Source organism: Thalassophryne amazonica, chromosome 1 (genome assembly GCF_902500255.1).
Source record: "Thalassophryne amazonica chromosome 1, fThaAma1.1, whole genome shotgun sequence".
In the NCBI taxonomy this organism is placed as follows: domain Eukaryota; kingdom Metazoa; phylum Chordata; class Actinopteri; order Batrachoidiformes; family Batrachoididae; genus Thalassophryne; species Thalassophryne amazonica.
In genome coordinates, this window is record NC_047103.1 from 26383340 (window position 1) to 26407861 (window position 24522).

Sequence of the window (24522 nt, forward strand, 5' to 3'; positions counted from 1 at the left end):
CTGAAGAAGGTCAAATTTGCCAAATATCAAGGTCAAAATCATTGGGCTCAAAGGTCAAAATGTAAGTTTTTTCCCTCTTTCATTTGCACAAAATTTGACATGCGTGCGGATGTGGATTCTGGAATCACCTAGGAAGGTCAGATTTGCCAAATGTCAATCATTGAGATCAAGGTCATGTCTGCCTGTCTGATGGTTGATCTTCTCATCTCAGGTTCATTCTGTATGTCAAAAAAGGCTGATCGCAATTCATTTTAGCAAATGTCAAGATCAACAAATTTGATTTTCAACCCAATTAGGGCCAGGTGGGCTTAGGTGGATTTGTGAACTGTCCTGGGAAGGTCAGCCAGAGGTCAATCACTTGGGTGAAAGTCAAGGTCACTGGGGGGTCAAATGACAATTCCCACAGCCCTTACTTTCTTCATGTCCGTGGGTACTCTTACCTCGTAAAAATATCTTTAAAGATATCAGTGAATTATTTCAGGGTTACCTTTCTGAACCGTCTAGCTTCAAAAGGGTTGATTGTGTATGATCTTTTAAAGACCAATCTGTTGTGATTGGACATCTTCACAGCAGTAGTAATTGTCAGTATGTGATACAAAAGACAAGTTTTAGATTCTAGAACAAATTCCAGACCTGATGTAGGTCATCTGCCCTTCACAGCTCTGGCTCAGGGTTTGTTACAAAACTAGCTCTTATGTTTTAACTTTGTTGCTAAGATCTGTACAAATTCCTGACATTCTTCAGGGCGGACTTGGCAGTGCACATCTGAGGTCCCTGTAGGACTCAACAGTTGGTCATATGTTGATAAGATTCAGTTTTCACTGCTGTCAAACACTCAAGATAAGCAGCCTTGCTATTTCTTTGGGGGGTTACTTTGATTCCAGCCTCATTCCATTCAGATACTCTACAGATTAACTTTAGCAGATGAAGTGACTGATTTGATCCACGCTTAATGAATTGGATCCAAGGCTAATAACTACAGACCTTAAAGCTACAGTGTGTAAGATTTACAGGTGTTTACTAGCAGATATAAAAGGGAGCATTCATAGTCATCTGTTATAGTGTGTAATTACCTGCAACAACGAATCAATAAATTTTCATAAGCTCAGAATGAGCCCTTGATATCTACATGGGAGTGGGCCCCCTCATGGAGTCCGCCATGTTGCACCGCCATGTTGATACAATAACCCAAAAGGGACATATTCCAGCTTTCATATTTTACAGCACAGCCAGGCGACTGAAGAAAAGAGAAGAGTAATCAGTGATTGCTCCCCTATACACGGTCTACTGGTTGCTAGTGCAGGCTAACAAGTTTGAGCACCTTTGTTTTGGTGAAATAAAAAAATCGTACAAATTGATTATCACATAAGAAGGTAAGGGAGCACAAATCACCAATGAAGCAAAAATATAAAGGGGGCAAAAAACTGTGGTCAGTGATGACTTAATGCAGTCTGCAAATGCACCACTAGTTGGCACTAAATCTTACACACTGCGGCTTTAATTAGTTCATTAGTAAGTAAACACATGGTCTGATAATATACATTTCGGTAAATTAGACAAGAAAACTGCACAATTTCTTTTAAGTGGTGCCCTGTAATTTATAAGAAAATACATTTAACTTTAGTCCATTCCATCTGAATGTGCATTACTATCCAAACATGTTAAAAGAAATGTTGAAACAATATTTCAATGTTGTAATCAGATTAAGTGTTTATTTGTAGTGATCGGCTTCTGCCAGCAGGTGTCACCAGTTAATATGACTGCAAATCAACCCTGGATCATGGTTTATGGACTGTGGAATCAAAACTGGTGCTGTTTAAAGTGTGTTGCAGTCTTACTCAGACTTCAGCACAAATTCCAAGTAGTCCAAAATCATGAAAAAAAAAAAAATCACCACAGTTGAGCATTTATGACAGACTCAAAAAAAATCTGATGAAACGACTTTGAAGAGAGAAAAAACCTCCAACAGTATGAAATTGTGAAATATTGATATTGATATTTGAAATGTTGTGCAGCAGTTGGTTCATAAATATGGTCTTGGCATACATGGCCTCTCATTTGCTAAATATGAGGGGAGCCAAAAGTCAAATGGGTAACTCAGAGAAGGGTGAAGTATTTCAGTGTGTGTTTATTTGTTTGTATTTGTGTGTTCACGTGCAGCTGTGCAGATCAGTGACAGTGTTGCTGTGTGAGATAGGGTTGTCCTGGACAGAGCTGCCAGTTCAAACCCTGTGAACAGCTGGAAATCAACGAGCCCTCCCGGTGCGATATGGGGGGGAGCAATGACTACGTGAAGAGACGAGAGAGTCATGAGACAGAGGAAACAGGAAGAGGTTTTTAGTGCTTCTCAATTACACACACTGGACCTTTTCACAAGTCTACAAATGTATTCGCAGCATCTCGAGCAGATGCTTGGACTCGTAAAGTCCACATTCAGCGTGAAATCACTGCAAGCCATTTTACTTCTACTTTACATCACTGTAAAGTGCAAGATAGGCATTGAAGTGTGCCACGTTTATATGTGCAGAGGAATATTAGTCTTAAAGCCACAGTGTGTGGGATTTAGTGTCATCTAGTGGTGAGGTTGCAGACTGCATCATGTCGTCACCTGTCACAATTTTGTTTTCCTTTGTTTTGTTTCTGTGGCGACAGGGAATCATGCTCCCTTGCCTTCTTTTGTGATGATCAATATTTATGATCCCCCATTTTACAAAAACTGAGGGTTCTCAAACTTGTTAGCCCGCAATAGTAACCAGTGTACAGTGTACAGTAGTAGAGAAGCTTGAATCTTCGACTGGACTGGGTTGCTTGACGCGAGAACATTTCACTTCAAATCGCAGAAGCTTCCTCAGCTAAAATTCTTGCTCTGGTAGTCTGACTTCTGTCTTGACCCTTGTAGAGATGAACAAACAGAAGCCACAAAAGCTGGAGTTTTAAACTTAACCAGACCCCTCCTACAGAGAGGCAGACTGCTATTGGCTAGTGACTAAACAATTGCTTTAATTAGCACCTATTGAGCTCTAGTTAGCACCCTCCTAATGAGAGGGTAGCTGTCCCACCTAACGATGGGACTGACGCCTCTCCTGACGGCTCTCCTGATGACGTGAATAACGCATTACCATGAACAAAAGTCCAGTTGAAGATTCAAGCTTCTCTACTATGAAAACCACCTGGACAACTGAGAGCCTTCACGTGTACAGTGTACAGGGGAGCAACCACTGAGTCTATTTTTTGTTGTTGTTGTTGTTCAGTCTTCTGGCTGTGATGCTGTAGCAACATCTTACTCTAACATGGCATCCACCATGAGGGGGCGCACTCCAAAGGCTCGTTCTAAGATTAAGAAAACACATTGCTTCTTTGTTGCTGTTAATTTATCCACTAATGAACAGACAGAAGAAATGGAATGTTGTATTTATAACCAAGAAACATCCAAAAATTCTACATACGAGGGCTGTCCATAAAGTATAGGTCCTTTTTATTTTTTCAAAAACTATATGGATTTCATTCATATGTTTTTACGTCAGACATGCTTGAACCCTCGTGCGCATGCGTGAGTTTTTCCACGCCTGTCGGTGACGTCATTCGCCTGTGAGCACTCCTTGTGGGAGGAGTCGTCCAGCCCCTCGTCGGAATTCCTTTGTCTGAGAAGTTGCTGAGAGACTGGTGCTTTGTTTGATCAAAATTTTTTCTAAACCTGTGAGACACATCGAAGTGGACACGGTTTGAAAAATTAAGCTGGTTTTCGGTGAAAATTTTAACGGCTGATGAGAGATTTTGAGGTGATTCTGTCGCTTTAAGGACTTCCCACGGTGCGAGACGTCGTGCAGCGCTCTCAGGCGCCATCGTCAGCCTGTTTCAAGCTGAAAATCTCCACATTTCAGGCTCTATTGATCCAGGACGTCGTGAGAGAACAGAGAAGTTTCAGAAGAAGTCGGTTTCAGCATTTTATCCGGATATTCCACTGTTAAAGGAGATTTTTTTAATGAAAGACGTGCGGACGGGTCCGCGCGTCGGGAAGCAGCCGGCGCGGTGCGGTGGCACAGGAAAAACACCTCCGTGTTGATAACCATTTGTAAAATCCAGGTGGCTTTTGATAGCTTTCAGTGGAGTGAGTATATGAGAAATTGTTTAACAGCTGGACATGTTCCAACTTGTCCTTAAGGCTTTCAACAGAGGTGTTTTTCCAGTGGCGGAGCGTCGCGGCGGCTGCGAGCCGACGCTGCAATGTGAGTCAAGTTCCTGATGGAATATTCATAGATTTGTTAATTTTTGGGGAGATTTGGAAAACTATACATTTTTAGGCTGCTTATGACATGATTAATCCAAAAACAATGCTTCCATTTTTTTTCAAAGGTTGTTTCAGCTGCCATCTTGGATTTCCAATATTGGAAACCTTTGGAAATAGGTTGCTTGTGTAATTTTGCTAGTTTTTTTTTTTTTTTTTTTTTTTTTTTGCAGGGGGGGGGAATTGGTAAACTATACATTTTTAGAAAGCTTAGGAAATGAGGAGTCCAAAAAAACAAAGGTTCCCCAAAAGTTGTTATGGTGGCCATCTTGGATTTCTAAAAAATATAAACCTTCTGGATTTCTGGTTAACCTAGGATCATGACTGAAATGATGAATAAGAATTTTGGAGACCAAGCATCTGGAGATACTAATTACAAATTACAGAAGCTGATGAATACTAATAGCGTGTGCTGCCATTTTGGACATTTATTGCGCACAGCTGACATCAGTGACTTATGAGAGATAGGAACTTGATCCATGTGGGTGTCTTTTCCTTACTAATCAGATCCAGATATTTGTAACCATCTGTTATTATTATTTTAAACATGTATTCAGACCTTCTTGGTATTTTTAATAAAGGTTATGAACCACTAAACCAATAATGGTGCTGTTATTCGTTAACTGTGTACCACAAAGTTGACCCACAAATAACCAGTCAAGAAAGTGAAAACTCAGAAGGTGACAGTTTTAGAAAACCAACAGGGCAGCCATAACCATCTTCTTTTTTTTTTTTTTAATGGAAACATTGCTATTTGGATTCCTCATTTCATAAGCTTTTGGAAATTGTATACAAAATTAACAAGAAACCTGACTATGTGAGTAGTCATTATCACTTGAATTACCATGTTTTCAGGCTCATTTTCTTACACCCCAGGTATGCGAGCCGAGTGCATGGTACCTAAAGGAGAGTGCATGATCAGTAAGCGGGGCTGTCTGTGCTTCATGGGGTTGGGAGGAGATCAGGTGGATGGAGATGGATGAGGAGGAGGCGCTCCCCTGCTTCACCTCAGGGAGCTTTGGTGGATGCTGTTCCCATAAATGATCTGTTGCACACTGTGATGTTTTGTGTGCTTCTTTCACCTTCTAAGTTCAACATCCAGAAAGCAATGTTCCAGGTTACAGAGTGCACATCTCAAAGGTTGATGACAGATGACAATCTGGTGTGTTTTTGGCATAACATGAATCACACCAATGCTCAATCAGGAAAATAAATCCAAATCCTTTGCTATTTACACGGCACATGACCTGAACACAAAGTAAGGCGCAGAATGCAAATCGGAGTTGGACATGCCCAGATGGACCTGTGCTATGTGCTTTAAAGCATGTGTTGTACATTGCCAAAATAGGGCCCTATACATTTTTCTAAGTAATGTGCTACAGAAACATTATTTTGATATCAAATCCAACAGACCAGTTTGGTTGGTAAAGAAGGTTATATTTGCTAAATTGTTTCTGCAACAAATCTAGCTCCGCTCTGGGAGAAATACTTTGTTGTGCACTCACACATGTACATTCACTAACATTTTGTGACGCTCTCCTTAGATTTCTCTCATAAAAGTTTAACAAGAAGGGAGTAAAAAAAAAAAGATACCTGCAGATAAGAACTTTCCACTCTCCTGCAAATCCATTGCATGCATTTAATTTGTATTAAACAAATCACAGGAGAAAAGAGCTCAAAAGTCTTATCCTCAAGGTCAAAGGTCATGCATTTTTTTCTCAGTTAGCCAATAGCCATCAGCTTGGGTGATTTAGTCATAATAACTGATGTTTTGTGTGTGTCTGTGTGTGATATTTTCATATTAGGTTTTGGAAAGATGTCAGCTTTAACATCTTGATGACATCAAAAACTGGCTTCTGGCTCAGAATACTTGCTTATCCTGCACAGAAATAACATAACGGATGGTTGTATTTTTCCTCCTATTGTTTGATTACATGCTCTAATGAGGTGTGTGCTCACAGTTTCTCTCAGTGTAAATCATCAGAGATGACAGACGTTCGGGCTGGGATCCAAAAAAACGGGAACCACATATAGTATGTCATTAGTCAACTCTGGCAGGATCAGACAATGCTCCCAAACCCATGAAGTCATTCACTTTGTGTCTCCTGTGGTGGTCATAAAGCTGCCAGCACTGCACATTGTGCCTTAAATGTAAACAGGCAACCGCCCAGATACCACATTTATCTGCGCAGGCAGCGGAGCACCCGAAATCCAATATCAGCTTTTGATCCAGACACTGGGATAAGTTACGCCTGAACTCAGCTGACACACAGGGGCGCCATTAGCGGGCGGCGAAGCGTGCAGTGCAATCTGTGCTCACCAAAAACCGATCCAGGCCCGTGCCCCCAGCGTTCCCAACAAAAATCCCGGAACTGGCCTCGAAGGTGAGACGGCGAGGGCTCCTGTTGAAGGCCACTCGGTGATACTCCTCACAGTCCATGTAGAGGCGGACCTGAGGTACAACAAGACATATTTTTTATTTTTAGTTAAAAAAGAAATAACCATAAAGATGTTGAAAACAAACGACCGGAAAATAAGCATGAAGTTACTGAAACAATCCTTCAAATGGTGATGGAAGCACCACATTTGGCACAAATACACCTTAAAAATCACTCTTTTTAAAAAAAATTGAATTTTCAATCGGCAGCCAGGTAGGGGTCAATTGAAGAATTACACAGGGGTCAAAATTTAAAAATGCTCCAATCATATTTAAAACTACACCACATTATTTGTCTGATCATAAATATTCCAAAAAGGTATAGTTTGAACTATCTGTGACTGAATGTTATGAAGTTATGGGTTAAAAACAGTAAAAATGGTGACAAAGGTCAGTTAAAGTTTGAACAGGGGTCAAAAGTTAAAGTTGCTCCAATTTTTGTAAAAAGTGATGCAAATTATGGGTTACGCTAATAGGATTAATAAATGGAATATCTTTGACAGTGCTGAATCCTTGGTCACCAAAATAAAGGTCAAACAAGGACAGCATCCATTGGATTCTATGACATGTCACATGTTACCCTGTAACGTGAAAACTAAGCATGACACATGGTCCAAACTATTCCTTTTTAAAAAACCCTGTTAACTAATAATTAACTATTTACCATTACTCAATCTTAAGAGTAACCAAGTTAGATTACTAGTTACCTTATTACTTATTAGTTGCAAGTTGTCGGCAGCTGCTAATAAAGTAACTGCATAAGGCTCCTAATAAATGGTGAAAATGGTAAATGGACTGCATTTATATAGCGCTTTTCCATCTGCATCAGACGCTCAAACCGCTTTACAATAATGCCTAACATTCACCCTGATGTCATGGTGCTGCCACACAAGGCGCTCACTACACACCAGGAGCAACTAGGGGATTAAGGTCCTTGCCCAAGGGCCCTTTGTGATTTTCCGGTCAGTCTGGAATTTGAACCAAGGATCCTCTGACCTCAAACCCAATGCTTAACCATGAGACCATCACCTCCCCTTTAAAGTAACTGTATAAAGTAACTAAAAAAGTAATTAATAAAGTAACTTTTCAAAGTAACTGTGGCAACACTGCTACCCAAGGATTATTATATCCCCTCGCCCAGGTGACGTATTAACGTCTGTGATCCCAACACATTAAGCCACAAAAATACACGAAAGGTTATATAAGACCATGTCTAACTCACTTGACTGTGGCCTGAAATTATGCACGAGTCAATGGGAACAGGCCGTGGCAAATACGATAGATTTTGTATAATACTCAGACTTGGCCTGGGCCTAGGTGAAAGTGGGCTCAACTACAACAATGGTAAATGCAGCTTTAATTCTACCTATCAAAAGAAAACCAGTCAAGCAGACCAAACCCACCTCTGCTCCCTGTACCGTCAGCGTAAACCTCGCCCATCTCCCCGTCAGGTCTCCCATTTTGAAGGAAGCGGCTTCTTGGGTCCCACCTCTTGTTCCGGGATCAGTATAGTACAAAACCACTCTCTGCGAGCCATCCTCCACTTCAGACAAGGCAATCCCTAAGTGTACGATCTTAAGAAACAGAGATGTGCAAAACTGGAATGTGCTTTTTTTTTCAAGTAAAAGAATAAATTTTCTGCTATAAAGGAAAATATAGATGATTGGAGTGAAAAATAATGAAATTGCCTTACTTTTTGGTATGCATCTGTAATGGCGAACAGAATGCCGCCACGACGCGTGGTGGGTTTAGCTGTGACTGTGATAGCAAAGTCATAATAGAATGGGTCGGGGATAAACGACTTCGTGAGACGACCCACGTTAGCGCCTGGTCCGAAGCTGTAGGCGGGGTAACCCTCGAAGCCTGTGACAAAGGAGACGGAGGGTGGCAGAGGAACACCAATCAACTCCGTCAAGTCCAACGCTCCCTGAGAACCATGGTCTAGAAGAAAAACGGAAAGCATAAATGGAGGTGAGAACGATGTCAGTGCAGGAAAAAGAAAATAATCTCATTAAGCAATAACTTGATGATGACTGGTGTTAATATTCTTGTTTTTAAACCAGTCAGTGTAATTAATGTTGCATTAATAAACCAGTATGAGACATCAAACCATATTTCACTTCTCAACTAAAGACAAAACTGAATACAATATGCTTCAAAATCCAGTCAATAATACACAATCATACTTTTGGCCTATTTGGAACAGCTCAGCGACTATGTAACCTACAGAGAAATATATTTTTGGCAAACAGATCCAAATGGTTTAAGTTACGCATTATTCCATGTAGTCTGGATGGAAATATCGAAATGAACTCTTCTAGTCACTTTTTCACTCTTACAACAATGATTCAATTAAATTCAATTTATTTCATTTATATGGTGCCAAATCACAATAAAGTTGCCTCAAGGCCCTTCCCACAAGTAAGGTCTAACCTTACCAACCCCTAGAGCAAGCACACAGGTGACAGTGGTAAGGAAAAACTCCCTCTGATGATTTGAGGAAGAAACCTCAAGCAGACCAGACTCAAAGGGGTGACCATGCTACAGACACAATTGGTGATACGAATATACAGGAAATTTTGGGAGTCCATGCTGGTGCACAGGAGTGGAAGCCTGCAGAAGAAGACAACCACTATGTCCTGATGTTATGTGGGAATGAAAGACGAAGATGATGATCTTGGTGATATATGGCACAAGGTCAAAATAGCAATCAGGGTGCAAAGGGTTTGGATTTAGTCTCTTAATTAGTAATGGGCGTGTTGTCAGAGTGCCATCCCCTTTAAAGAAGTGAGAGGTTTTCAGGCGAGTTCATGGATGTGCACCAACATATCAGAGTGCACCAGTGCACAGAAAACACCAAAGCTCCATGGAAGGATAGTAGTAAAAGTGATGTTTTATATTCTTTCATTAGCATTTATGATTTTGTGGTTATTTTCCATTCAGTTTCATTGTGTATCCACGCAGAGTTTTTGTGCATTATGAACACAGTTATCTCAGGCACATCTGAATACTGCGCCCGAAAAACTGCTAGACTATAGATTATGTTTTTAATGGGTTATGACACAGTCGCTTTCTGTTTAACTTTGTGGTAACACTTTACTTGAAGGTATCGTCATAATAGTGACATAATACTGTCATAAGTGTTGCATGACACAGACATGAAGGTGTCATTATCTTTATGTCAATGTCATTTTTTGGGTTGTCTTGATTATAACACCTTGACGTTAATCAAAGTGACATGACCAGAAGTGGTCTTTGGCCTTTTTGGTCTCCAGTTGTATGCCAACTTGTCAGTTTGTCATTACAAAAACTGAATGACACTTAATGACAGCAGTCATAAATTTTTATGACATTGACGTAAAGTTAATGACACCTTCATGACTGTGTCATGTAACACTTATGACAGTGTTATGTCACTATTTTGAAGATACCTTTAAGTAAAATGTTACCAACTTTGTTCACTCCCTGAAAGATGGACACAGAGCAGAAAACAATAAATCAAATCAAATCAATTTTATTTATATAGCGCCAAATCACAACAAACAGTTGCCCCAAGGCGCTTCATATTGCAAGGCAAAGCCATACAATAATTACAGAAAAACCCCAACTGTCAAAACGACCCCCTGTGAGCAAGCACTTGGCGACAGTGGAAAGGAAAAACTCCCTTTTAACAGGAAGAAACCTCCAGCAGAACCAGGCTCAGGGAGGGGCAGTCTTCTGCTGGGACTGGTTGGGGCTGAGGGAGAGAACCAGGAAAAAGACATGCTGTGGAGGGGAGCAGAGATCAATCACTAATGATTAAATGCAGAGTGGTGCATACAGAGCAAAAAGAGAAAGAAAGACTCAGTGCATCATGGGAACCCCCCAGCAGTCTAAGTCTATAGCAGCATAACTAAGGGATGGTTCAGGGTCACCTGATCCAGCCCTAACTATAAGCTTTAGCAAAAAGGAAAGTTTTAAGCCTAATCTTAAAAGTAGAGAGGGTGTCTGTCTCCCTGATCCGAATTGGGAGCTGGTTCCACAGGAGAGGAGCCTGAAAGCTGAAGGCTCTGCCTCCCATTCTACTCTTACAAACCCTAGGAACTACAAGTAAGCCTGCAGTCTGAGAGCGAAGCGCTCTATTGGGGTGATATGGTACTATGAGGTCCCTAAGATAAGATGGGACCTGATTATTCAAAACCTTATAAGTAACAAGAAGAATTTTAAATTCTATTCTAGAATTAACAGGAAGCCAATGAAGAGAGGCCAATATGGGTGAGATATGCTCTCTCCTTCTAGTCCCTGTCAGCACGCTAGCTGCAGCATTTTGAAATAACTGAAGGCTTTTCAGGGAACTTTTAGGACAACTTGATAATAATGAATTACAATAGTCCAGCCTAGAGGAAATAAATGCATGAATTAGTTTTTCAGCATCACTCTGAGACAAGACCTTTCTAATTTTAGAGATATTGCGTAAATGCAAAAAAGCAGTCCTACATATTTGTTTAACATACGCATTGAATGACATATCCTGATCAAAAATGACTCCAAGATTTCTCACAGTATTACTAGAGGTCAGGGTAATGCCATCCAGAGTAAGGATCTGGTTAGACACCATGTTTCTAAGATTTGTGGGGCCAAAGTCTGTAAGACAATCCTGCAGTTTAGCTAATTGGTGTGTGTCCTCTGGCTTCATGGATAGATAAAGCTGAGTATCATCTGCATAACAATGAAAATTTAAGCAATGCTGTCTAATAATACTGCCTAAGGGAAGCATGTATAAAGTGAATAAAATTGGTCCTAGCACAGAACCTTGTGGAACTCCATAATTAACCTTAGTCTGTGAAGAAGATTCCCCATTTACATGAACAAATTGTAATCTATTAGATAAATATGATTCAAACCACCGCAGCGCAGTGCCTTTAATACCTATGGCATGCTCTGATCTCTGTAATACAATTTTATGGTCAACAGTATCAAAAGCAGCACTGAGGTCTAATAGAACAAGCACAGAGATGAGTCCACTGTTTGAGGCCATAAGAAGATCATTTGTAACCTTCACTAATGCTGTTTCTGTACTATGATGAATTCTAAACCCTGACTGAAACTCTTCAAATAGACCATTCCTCTGCAGATGATCAGTTAGCTGTTTTACAACTACCCTTTCAAGAATTTCTGTGAGAAAACTAAGGTTGGAGATTGGCCTATAATTTGCTAAGATAGCTGGGTCAAGTGATGGCTTTTTAAGTAATGGTTTAATTACTGCCACCTTAAAGCCTGTGGTACATAGCCAACTAATAAACACAGATTGATCTTATTTAAGATCAAAGCATTAATTAATGGTAGGGCTTCCTTGAGCAGCCTGGTAGGAATGGGGTCTAATAGACATGTTGATGGTTTGGAGGAAGTAACTAATGAAAATAACTCAGATGGAACAATCGGAGAGAAAGAGTCTAACCAAATACCGGCATCACTGAAAGCAGCCAAAGAGAATGATATGTCTTTGGGATGGTTATGAGTAATTTTTTCTCTAATAGTTAAAATTTTATTAGCAAAGAAAGTCATGAAGTCATTACTAGTTAAAGTTAAAGGAATACTCGGCTCAATAGAGCTCTCACTCTTTGTCAGCCTGGCTACAGTGCTGAAAAGAAACCTGAGGTTGTTCTTTTTTTCTTCAATTAGTGATGAGTAGTAAGATGTCCTAGCTTTACGGAGGGCTTTTTTATAGAGCAACAGACTCTTTTTCCAGGCTAAGTGAAGATCTTCTAAATTAGTGAGACGCCATTTCCTCTCCAACTTACGGGTTATCTGCTTTAAGCTGCGAGTTTGTGAGTTATACCACGGAGTCAGGCACTTCTGATTTAAAGCTCTCTTTTTCAGAGGAGCTACAGCATCCAAAGTTGTTCTCAATGAGGATATAAAACTATTGACGAGATAATCTATCTCACTCACAGAGTTTAGGTAGCTACTCTGCCCTGTGTTGGTATATGGCATTGGAGAACATAAAGAAGGAATCATATCCGTAAACCTAGTTACAGCGCTTTCTGAAAGACTTCTACTGTAATGAAAATTATTCCCCACTATTGGGTAGTAAATGTAAATGTTATTCTTAATGTTATTAAGAAATGATCAGACAGAAGGGGTTTTTCAGGGAATACTGTTAAGTCTTCAATTTCCATACCATAAGTCAGAACAAGATCTAAGATATGATTAAAGTGGTGGGTGGACTCATTTACATTTTGAGCAAAGCCAATCGAGTCTAACAATAGATTAAATGCAGTGTTGAGGCTGTCATTCTCAGCATTTGTGTGGATGTTAAAATCGCCCACTATAATTATCTTATCTGAGCTAAGCACTAAGTCAGACAAAAGGTCCGAAAATTCACAGAGAAACTCACAGTAACGACCAGGAGGACAATAGATAACAACAAATAAAACTGTTTTTTGGGACTTCCAATTTGGATGGACAAGACTAAGAGACAAGCTTTCAAATGAATTAAAGCTCTGTCTGGGTTTTTGATTAATTAATAAGCTGGAGTGGAAGATTGCTGCTAATCCTCCACCTTGGCCCGTGCTACGAGCATTCTGGCAGTTAGTGTGACTCGGGGGTGTTGACTCATTTAAACTAACATATTCATCCTGCTGTAACCAGGTTTCTGTAAGGCAGAATAAATCAATATGTTGATCAATTATTATATCATTTACTAACAGGGACTTAGAAGAGAGAGATCTAATGTTTAATAGACCACATTTAACTGTTTTAGTCTGTGGTGCAGTTGAAGGTGCTATATTATTTTTTCTTTTTGAATTTTTATGCTTAAATAGATTTTTACTGGTTGTTGGTGGTCTGGGAGCAGGCACCGTCTCTACGGGGATGGGGTAATGAGGGGATGGCAGGGGGAGAGAAGCTGCAGAGAGGTGTGTAAGACTACAACTCTGCTTCCTGGTCCCAACCCTGGATAGTCACGGTTTGGAGGATTTAAGAAAATTGGCCAGATTTCTAGAAATGAGAGCTGCTCCATCCAAAGTGGGATGGATGCCGTCTCGCCTAACAAGACCAGGTTTTCTCCAGAAGCTTTGCCAATTATCTATGAAGCCCACCTCATTTTTTGGACACCACTCAGACAGCCAGCAATTCAAGGAGAACATGCGGCTAAACATGTCACTCCCGGTCCGATTGGGGAGGGGCCCAGAGAAAACTACAGAGTCCGACATTGTTTTTGCAAAGTTACACACCGATTCAGTATTAATTTTAGTGACCTCCGATTGGTGTAACCGGGTGTCATTACTGCCGACGTGAATTACAATCTTACCAAATTTATGATTAGCCTTAGCCAGCAGTTTCAAATTTCCTTCAATGTCGCCTGCTCTGGCCCCCGGAAGACAATTGACTATGGTTGCTGGTGTCGCTAACTTCACATTTCTCAAAACAGAGTCGCCAATAACCAGAGTTTGATCCTCAGCGGGTGTGTTGCCGAGTGGGGAAAAACGGTTAGAGATGTGAACGGGCTGGCAGTGTACACGGGGCTTATGTGTAGGGCTACGCTTCCTCCTCACAGTCACCCAGTCGGCCTGCTTTCCCGGCTGCTCGGGATCTGCCGGGAGGGAACTAACGGCGGCTAAGCTACCTTGGTCCGCCCGACTACAGGGGCCTGGCTAGCTGTAGGATTTTCCAAGGTGCGGAGCCGAGTCTCCAATTCGCCCAGCCTGGCCTCCAAAGCTACGAATAAGCTACACTTATTACAAGTACCATTACTGCTAAAGGAGGCTGAGGAATAACTAAACATTTCACACCCAGAGCAGAAAAGTGCGGGAGAGACAGGAGAAGCCACCATGCTAAACCGGCTAAGAGCTAGTAGCGGCGCTAAGGTAGCGGATTCCTAAAAACACGCAAAGTGAATAATGTGTAAATAATTTAGAGGTGATTCAGCAGAGGGAGTGCTTTAGTTAAGGCACGTGAAGATTACACTGTGAAACAAATCGTTATCTAGTTAACGAGATCAATCTAACGGCGCAGATTAAACAGCTAACAGATACAGCAAAACACCACTGTGCTCCGGAACAGGAAGTGATACAATACCGCAGTGAGAGCCAACCACCAGTAGAGGTTCCAATACCAACAATGTAAAATCTCATATGGAAATATAAAACCTTTCCCATTTAAAAGTCAATTGTTTTAAATATATGCAGTGGTGGGCACAGCAAACCAAAAAGTTAACTTTGATAAACACTAATCTGCTAACTGAAAAGTTAACTTTTATAATGCTCAACTGATAAAACCGCTAACAAAATTTAGCAGAAGTTACAGCTAACCGCTAACTTTTAGCATTGACTCGGTACACTGTCGGCTACTGATAAGCCAGTTTCGAGTTTAAGCACCGGCGAGACTTCTGAGTAAAATCAAAGGTGATCATAAACCCCAAACGAACAACGAGTCAGAGCTTCTGTCTTTATGCACCTGGCCCACTGCTGCCAAAAAAAAAAAAAAAAAACCCAAAAAGCGTCATTTACTGTCCACAAACAACAACCCAGACAGTGGGCAGGAGACCTGAAATGCAACGCACTTTTCACTCGTGGTTTCATTTATAAACAAAACTAATTACCAGTGTTGTATAGTAACAAAGTAAAAATACTTCACTACTGTACTTAAGTATGTTTTGGGAGACTTTGTACTTTACTTTACTTTTTTTAAATTCATCTTACTTTCACTTTTACTTCACTACATTTCCAACCTTAACTGCATACTTCTACTACGATACATGTTCTATGCGCCATGCCGTTACGCGTTACAAAAACACACACACACGAAAAAAGTCGTGTTTTCAGCCAGAGACACCACTGATTACTAGTGACTGCAATGAAGTCAGGCTGATTTCTCATGAGGCATGTCCGGTAGGCTTTTTTTGCAGTTGCGCACTTGTTTGTTAGGAAAATGATCATTTCTCTACATTGATTACAGACCTGCAGCGGGTCTGTAATCAACTTTTCTGCAGCGCGGCTTTGCTTTGAACCTTGAACCAATCGAAGCAGTGCTTCGATCTACGATTTGTGGATTCATTGTTGCTTTATCCTAATTTTTTCCCAGCTAAAACCCTGAAGAGCATATGTCTGTGAGTAATATTTTATATTTTTTATGTTAAACCGACCTGTTATGGTCTTCTCAAACAGTTGATAGATGTATTTTATAACTTAAAAACGGGACCGATGCTAACGCATTAGCATGTCTATGGCCTTTTCAATGTTAATGTTAGCATTAAGCTGTTCACATCAGCACGTTTGTGTTGATTTGTTTTCTGTATAATTAATGGCTCAGCGTTCGTTGTTGTAAAAGAGTCAAATTGTAATTTTTTAAATTTATTTTTATTCATATATTAATAATAGCAACAACAGTAATAGTCTACATAATAGACAATAATAGTCAATAATAATAGACTAATAATAAAAGAACCTGATGAAACACAACAGAAAAGATAAAACCATGTAACAATGAAAATAAATAAATACATATATGTAGAAATAAATAACTGTTTCCTGTGAACACCTAGTGAATAGCTTACTCTGGTTTAGGTTTGGAAACCTTGTTTCTGAAGTGTTTTTGTGTGATGTGCACAATTTTCAGTACTTTGACTAATACTACCAGTCATTTACAAGCCTAGATAAACATTGTAATATAAAAAAAATCAGTCCGTTTTTGATTATTAACATTTACTTGTACTTTTACTTTCAATACTTGAGTACATTTAGTTGTACATTACTTGTCATACTTAAGTACAATAAATACTAGATACTTTAAGACTTTTACTTGAGTAGCATTTCAATCAGTGACTTGAACTTCTACCAAAGTCATTTTTTAATGGGTATCTGTACTTTTACTTTAAGTGTGATTTTCTGGTACTTTATACAACACTGCTAATTACGGACAGTTTATCGGCATTAGCGGTAACTTTGTCATTTTGGTGGGGGGCGTAGTATCAAAGTGGCAAATACTAAGAGACTTAATACCAGTGGTGTCAAAAGTACACACATTTGTTACTTAAGTAGAAGTATAGATACTGCAGTTTAAAAACACTCTGGTAAAAGTTGAAGTATCAACTTGACCTCTTTACTCAAGTAAAAGTGAAAAAGTATGTGCTCCAAAACCTACTTAAAGTATAAAAGTATAAAGTAACCTTGAAAAAAACAAACAAACAAACAAAACAAAAAGGTAGATGCCACTATATGAATTGAAAGCTTAATTTAAAAACTGATTCATTCTACATGTGGCCCAAGACCCAAAACCCAAAATTACCCTCCAACACCACCTGCACGAAAATGTTTCAATTCTAGAAGCTCTGAAATGCAATCTGGGACTATTCCAGACAATAAACTGGAGTGAGTGAAGCATCCATTTAGTGAAGGAAAAAAAAAAAAAAAAAAAAAAACACAACTTTCCTTATTCAAATTCATTCCAGTAGTATTCTGCTCTTACTAGGATGCAGCAGTTTTCTAGTTTGGCAGAAAGTTCTGGAGAAAATCACTGAAGAAATTAACAAATTGAAAATATGGTTTGACCGAAACAAACTGTCATTAAATAAGACAGGGATGAAGTGGAGGTGTAAGAGTCACTAGGTGTTCACAGGAAACATTTATTTATGTATGTACATTGTTAGTTGCTTTTATATTTTCTGTTGTGTTTCTATTCAGGTTCTTTTTGCCTCTTTCTCTAAAATTGTATATAATAATCATTAGATTATTAATATATAAACAAAAATAAATTTAAGAAATATTACAATTTGAAAACAAATGCACCCGAACGTGATGAGAGCTGCTATTGCTTAATGCTAAGTTTTAACATTGAAAATGCCGTAGACATGCTAACGCGTTAGCGTCACTCCCGTTTTTAAGTTATAAAATACATCTATCAACTGTTTCAGAAGACCATAACAGGTCGGTTTAACATAGTAAAGGTAAATAATACTCACAGAAGTATGCTCTTTAGGGTTTTAGCGGGGGGGAAATTAAGCAAAAGAAAGAAGGAATAAACGAAGCAATAGGTCGAAGCATTGCTTCAATCTGCGAACCACTGCTTCGATTGGTTCACGGTTCAAAGCAAAGCCGTGCTGCAGAAAAGTTGATTACAGGTGCACATGATGTGAAATATATATATATATATATATATATATATAATATATATATATATATATACGAGGTCTGTCCGTAAAGTATCGTACCTTTTTATTTTTTTCAAAAACTATATGGATTTCATTCATATGTTTTACGTCAGACATGCTTGAACCCTTGTGCGCATGCGTGAGTTTTTCCACGCCTGTCGGTGACGTCATTCGCCTGTGAGCACGTCTTGTGGAAGGAGTGGTCCCGCCCCCTCGTCGGATTTTCATTGTCTGGAAATGGCGGAATGAAAAGGACTTTTTTTTCCATCAGAATTTTTTCAGAAGCTGTTAGAGACTGGCACCTGGAAACCATTCGAAAAATTTATCTGGCTTTCAGTGAAAATTTTACGGGCTTCACAGAGAATAAGGACTTTAACTACAGGTATAAGGACCCCTTTAAGGACGGTCGGTGCGCCGCGCTGCGAGCTGCAACGATGCGGCACAAACCACTGGATCATTTCTAAGCTGATGGCTCTGTGGATACGAGACCGTCGTGTGCTCTTTCTCTGGTTATCACAAGAGCTGGACATCAGCCATTTTCCGGCAGATTTCACTTTTAACAAGAGATTTTGTCATGGAAAGCCGCGCGGAGGCTTCGCGCGTCACGACCGATTCGCTGATGAAGCGAGACAAAGGAACACCTCCGTTTCGGAGTGTTAGAGGACAAGTTGGGACATGCCTATCTCAGCTTTGAGTGCTTACCAGTCGAGTCAGTATAAAAGAACTTGTGGAGAGCTGGACATGTCCCAACTTGTCCTCTAACACTCCGAAACGGAGGTGTTCCTTTGTCTCGCTTCATCAGCGAATCGGTCGTGACGCGCGAAGCCTCCGCGCGGCTTTCCATGACAAAATCTCTTGTTAAAAGTGAAATCTGCCGGAAAATGGCTGATGTCCAGCTCTTGTGATAACCAGAGAAAGAGCACACGACGGTCTCGTATCCACAGAGCCATCAGCTTAGAAATGATCCAGTGGTTTGTGCCGCATCGTTGCAGCTCGCAGCGCGGCGCACCGACCGTCCTTAAAGGGGTCCTTATACCTGTAGTTAAAGTCCTTATTCTCTGTGAAGCCCGTAAAATTTTCACTGAAAGCCAGATAAATTTTTCGAATGGTTTCCAGGTGCCAGTCTCTAACAGCTTCTGAAAAAATTCTGATGGAAAAAAAGTCCTTTTCATTCCGCCATTTCCAGACAATGAAAATCCGACGAGGGGGCGGGACCACTCCTTCCACAAGACGTGCTCACAGGCGAATGACGTCACCGACAGGCGTGGAAAAACTCACGCATGCGCACAAGGGTTCAAGCATGTCTGACGTAAAAACATATGAATGAAATCCATATAGTTTTTGAAAAAAATAAAAAGGTACGATACTTTACGGACAGACCTCGTATATATATATATATATATATATATATATATATATATATATATATATATATATATATATATATACGAGGGCTGTCAATAAAGTATAGGTCCTTTTTATTTTTTTCAAAAACTATATGGATTTGGTCAGCAAAGAAATTATCCACCTCTCTCTTACAAAATAGGAAGGACCTCCATTTTGAAGGGCGGATGACACTGCCCCAGGTTGCTGAATCACAGGATAGAGCTTGGCACAAAGACGTCTGCTGAGCCTGCAGCCTGATCTTCACAACATCCAGTGGTGTGACAAAGCCAGATGTGATGAGCACTCCAGAGCCAGAGGCCAGCATCTGTTGCACTGGAGAGATGGCAGCAACTGGGCGGGTGACAACTCGCTCTCCCATTGTGGCGTCCTTTACTTTCGTCTCGAACAATGACACCCACACATTCCCAAATACTAGTGTTGAAAGTTAGACAGATCTGACCTGTTCCAGCTGTGCTACTGGTGGTTGGCTATCACTTCCTGTTCCGGAGCACAGTGGTGTTTTGCTGTATCTGTTAGCTGTTTAATCTGCACCGTTAGATTGATCTAGTTAACTAGATAACGATTTGTTTCACAGTGTAATCTTCACATGCCTTAACTAAAGCACTCTCTCTGCTGAATCACCTCTAAATTATTTACACATTATTCACTTTGTGTGTTTTTAGGAATCCGCTAGCTTAGCGCAGCTACTAGCTCTTAGCCGGTTTAGCATGGTGGCTTCTCCTGTCTCTCCCGCACTTTTCTGCTCCAGGTGTGAAATGTTTAGTTATTCCTCGGCCTCCTTTAGCAGTAATGGTACTTGTAATAAGTGTAGCTTATTCGTAGCTTTGGAGGCCAGGCTGGGAGAATTGGAGACTCGGCTCTGCACCGTGGAAAATTCGACAACTAGCCAGGCCCCTGTAGTCGGTGCAAACCAAGGTAGCTTAGCCGCTGTTAGTTTCCCTCCGGCAGATCCCGAGCAGCCGGGAAAGCAGGCCGACTGGGTGACTGTGAGGAGGAAGCGTAGCCCTAAACAGAAGCCCCGTGTACACCGCCAACCCATTCACATTTCTAACCGTTTTTCCCCACTCGGCAACACACCCGCTGAGGATCAAACTCTGGTTATTGGCGACTCTGTTTTGAGAAATGTGAAGTTAGCGACACCAGCAACCATAGTCAATTGTCTTCCGGGGGCCAGAGCAGGCGACATTGAAGGAAATTTGAAACTGCTGGCTAAGGCTAAGCGTAAATTTGGTAAGATTGTAATTCACGTCGGCAGTAATGACACCAATTACGCCAATTGGAGGTCACTAAAAGTAACATCGGTGTGTAACTTTGCAAAAACAATGTCGGACATGTTTAGCCACATGTTCTCCTTGAATTGCTGGCTGTCTGAGTGATGTCCAAAAAAAAATGAGGTGGGCTTCATAGATAATTGGCAAAGCTTCTGGGGAAAACCTGGTCTTGTTAGGAGAGATGGCATCCATCCCACTTTGGATGGAGCAGCTCTCATTTCTAGAAATCTGGCCAATTTTCTTAAATCCTCCAAACCGTGACTATCCAGGGTTGGGACCAGGAAGCAGAGTTGTAGTCTTACACACCTCTCTGCAGCTTCTCTCCCCCTGCCATCCCCTCATTACCCCATCCCCGTAGAGACGGTGTCTGCTCCCAGACCACCTATAACCAGCAAAAATCTATTTAAGCATAAAAATTCAAAAAGAAAAAATAATATAGCACCTTCAACTGCACCACAGACTAAAACAGTTAAATGTGGTCTATTAAACATTAGATCTCTCTTTTCTAAGTCCCTGTTAGTAAATGATATAATAATTGATCAACATATTGATTTATTCTGCCTTACAGAAACCTGGTTACAGCAGGATGAATATGTTAGTTTAAATGAGTCAACACCCCCGAGTCACACTAACTGCCAGAACACTCGTAGCACGGGCCGAGGCGGAGGATTAGCAGCAATCTTCCATTCCAGCTTATTAATTAATCAAAAACCCAGACAGAGCTTTAATTCATTTGAAAGCTTGACTCTTAGTCTTGTCCATCCAAATTGGAAGTCCCAAAAACCAGTTTTATTTGTTGTTATCTATCGTCCTCCTGGTCGTTACTGTGAGTTTCTCTGTGAATTTTCAGACCTTTTGTCTGACTTAGTGCTTAGCTCAGATAAGATAATTATAGTGGGCGATTTTAACATCCACACAGACGCTGAGAATGACAGCCTCAACACTGCATTTAATCTATTATTAGACTCAATTGGCTTTGCTCAAAATGTAAATGAGTCCACCCACCACTTTAATCATATCTTAGATCTTGTTCTGACTTATGGTATGGAAATTGAAGACTTAACAGTATTCCCTGAAAACTCCCTTCTGTCTGATCATTTCTTAATAACATTTACATTTACTCTGATGGACTACCCAGTAGTGGGGAATAAGTTTCATTACACTAGAAGTCTTTCAGAAAGCGCTGTAACTAGGTTTAAGGATATGATTCCTTCTTTATGTTCTCTAATGCCATATACCAACACAGTGCAGAGTAGCTACCTAAACTCTGTAAGTGAGATAGAGTATCTCGTCAATAGTTTTACATCCTCATTGAAGACAACTTTGGATGCTGTAGCTCCTCTGAAAAAGAGAGCTTTAAATCAGAAGTGCCTGACTCCGTGGTATAACTCACAAACTCGCAGCTTAAAGCAGATAACCCGTAAGTTGGAGAAGAAATGGCGTCTCACTAATTTAGAAGATCTTAACTTAGCCTGGAAAAAGAGTCTGTTGCTCTATAAAAAAGCCCTCCGTAAAGCTAGGACATCTTACTACTCATCACTAATTGAAGAAAATAAGAACAACCCCAGGTTTCTTTTCAGCACTGTAGCCAGGCTGACAAAGAGTCAGAGTTCTATTGAGCCGAGTATTCCTTTAACTTTAACTAGTAATGACTTCATGACTTTCTTTGCTAATAAAATTTTAACTATTAGAGAAAAAAATTACTCATAACCATCCCAAAGACGTATCGTTATCTTTGGCTGCTTTCAGTGATGCCGGTATTTGGTTAGACTCTTTCTCTCAGATTGTTCTGTCTGAGTTATTTTCATTAGTTACTTCATCCAAACCATCAACATGTCTATTAGACCCCATTCCTACCAGGCTGCTCAAGGAAGCCCTACCATTATTTAATGCTTCGATCTTAAATATGATCAATCTATCTTTATTAGTTGGCTATGTACCACAGGCTTTTCAGGTGGCAGTAATTAAACCATTACTTAAAAAGCCATCACTTGACCCAGCTATCTTAGATAATTATAGGCCAATCTCCAACCTTCCTTTTCTCTAAAAAATTCTTGAAAGGGTAGTTGTAAAACAGCTAACTGATCATCTGCAGAGGAATGGTCTATTTGAAGAGTTTCAGTCAGGTTTTTAGAATTCATCATAGTACAGAAACAGCATTAGTGAAGGTTACAAATGGATCTTCTTATGGCCTCAGACAGTGGACTCATCTCTGTGCTTGTTCTGTTAGACCTCAGTGCTGCTTTTGATACTGTTGACCATAAAATTTTATTACAGAGATTAGAGCATGCCATAGGTATTAAAGGCACTGCGCTGCGGTGGTTTGAATCATATTTATCTAATAGATTACAATTTGTTCATGTAAATGGGGAATCTTCTTCACAGACTAAGGTTAATATGGAGTTCCACACGGTTCTGTGCTAGACCAATTTTATTCACTTATACATGCTTCCCTTAGGCAGTATTATTAGACGCATTGCTTAAATTTTCATTGTTACGCAGATGATACCCAGCTTTATCTATCCATGAAGCCAGAGGACACACACCAATTAACTAAACTGCAGGATTGTCTTACAGACATAAAGACATGGATGACCTCTAATTTCCTGCTTTTAAACTCAGATAAAACTGAAGTTATTGTACTTGGCCCCACAAATCTTAGAAACATGGTGTCTAACCAGATCCTTACTCTGGATGGCATTACCCTGACCTCTAGTAATACTGTGAGAAATCTTGGAGTCATTTCTTGATCAGGATATGTCATTCAAAGCGCATATTAAACAATATGTAGGACTGCTTTTTTGCATTTACGCAATATCTCTAAAATTAGAAAGGTCTTGTCTCAGAGTGATGCTGAAAAACTAATTCATGCATTTATTTCCTCTAGGCTGGACTATTGTAATTCATTATTATCAGGTTGTCCTAAAAGTTCCCTGAAAAGCCTTCAGTTAATTCAAATGCTGCAGCTAGAGTACTAACGGGGACTAGAAGGAGAGAGCATAGCTCACCCATATTGGCCTCTCTTCATTGGCTTCCTGTTAATTCTAGAATAGAATTTAAAATTCTTCTTCTACTTATAAGGTTTTGAATAATCAGGTCCCATCTTATCTTAGGGACCTCATAGTACCATATCACCCCAATAGAGCGCTTCGCTCTCAGACTGCAGGCTTACTTGTAGTTCCTAGGGTTTGTAAGAGTAGAATGGGAGGCAGAGCCTTCAGCTTTCAGGCTCCTCTCCTGTGGAACCAGCTCCCAATTCGGATCAGGGAGACAGACACCCTCTCTACTTTTAAGATTAGGCTTAAAACTTTCCTTTTTGCTAAAGCTTATAGTTAGGGCTGGATCAGGTGACCCTGAACCATCCCTTAGTTATGCTGCTATAGACTTAGACTGCTGGGGGGTTCCCATGATGCACTGAGTGTTTCTTTCTCTTTTTGCTCTGTATGCACCACTCTGCATTTAATCATTAGTGATTGATCTCTGCTCCCCTCCACAGCATGTCTTTTTCCTGGTTCTCTCCCTCAGCCCCAACCAGTCCCAGCAGAAGACTGCCCCTCCCTGAGCCTGGTTCTGCTGGAGGTTTTTTCCTGTTAAAAGGGAGTTTTTCCTTCCCACTGTCGCCAAGTGCTTGCTCACAGGGGGTTGTTTTGACCGTTGGAGTTTTTACGTAATTATTGTATGGCCTTGCCTTACAATATAAAGCGCCTTGGGGCAACTGTTTGTTGTGATTTGGCGCTATATAAATAAAATTGATTGATTGATTGATTGATTTCATTCATATGTTTTTACGTCAGACATGCTTGAACCCTCGTGCGCATGTGTGAGTTTTTCCACGCCTGTCGGTGACGTCATTCGCCTGTGAGCACTCCTTGTGGGAGGAGTCGTCCAGCCCCTCGTCGGAATTCCTTTGTTTGAGAAGTTGCTGAGAGACTGGCGCTTTGTTTGATCAAAATTTTTTCTAAACCTGTGAGGCACATCGAAGTGGACACAGTTT

The 24522-nt window shown here is 40.4% G+C and overlaps 1 protein-coding gene across 1 annotated transcript in view; it reads right to left on the reverse strand.

Moving 5' to 3' along the window:
* LOC117508425 (collagen alpha-1(XV) chain-like) overlaps positions 1-24522 on the reverse strand; it is a 207121-nt gene that overhangs the window by 80886 nt on the left and 101713 nt on the right. The window contains 3 exon segments of the mRNA XM_034168536.1: positions 6606-6737; positions 8126-8296; positions 8416-8663. Of these exon segments, the coding sequence (XP_034024427.1) occupies positions 6606-6737; positions 8126-8296; positions 8416-8663 (551 nt within the window).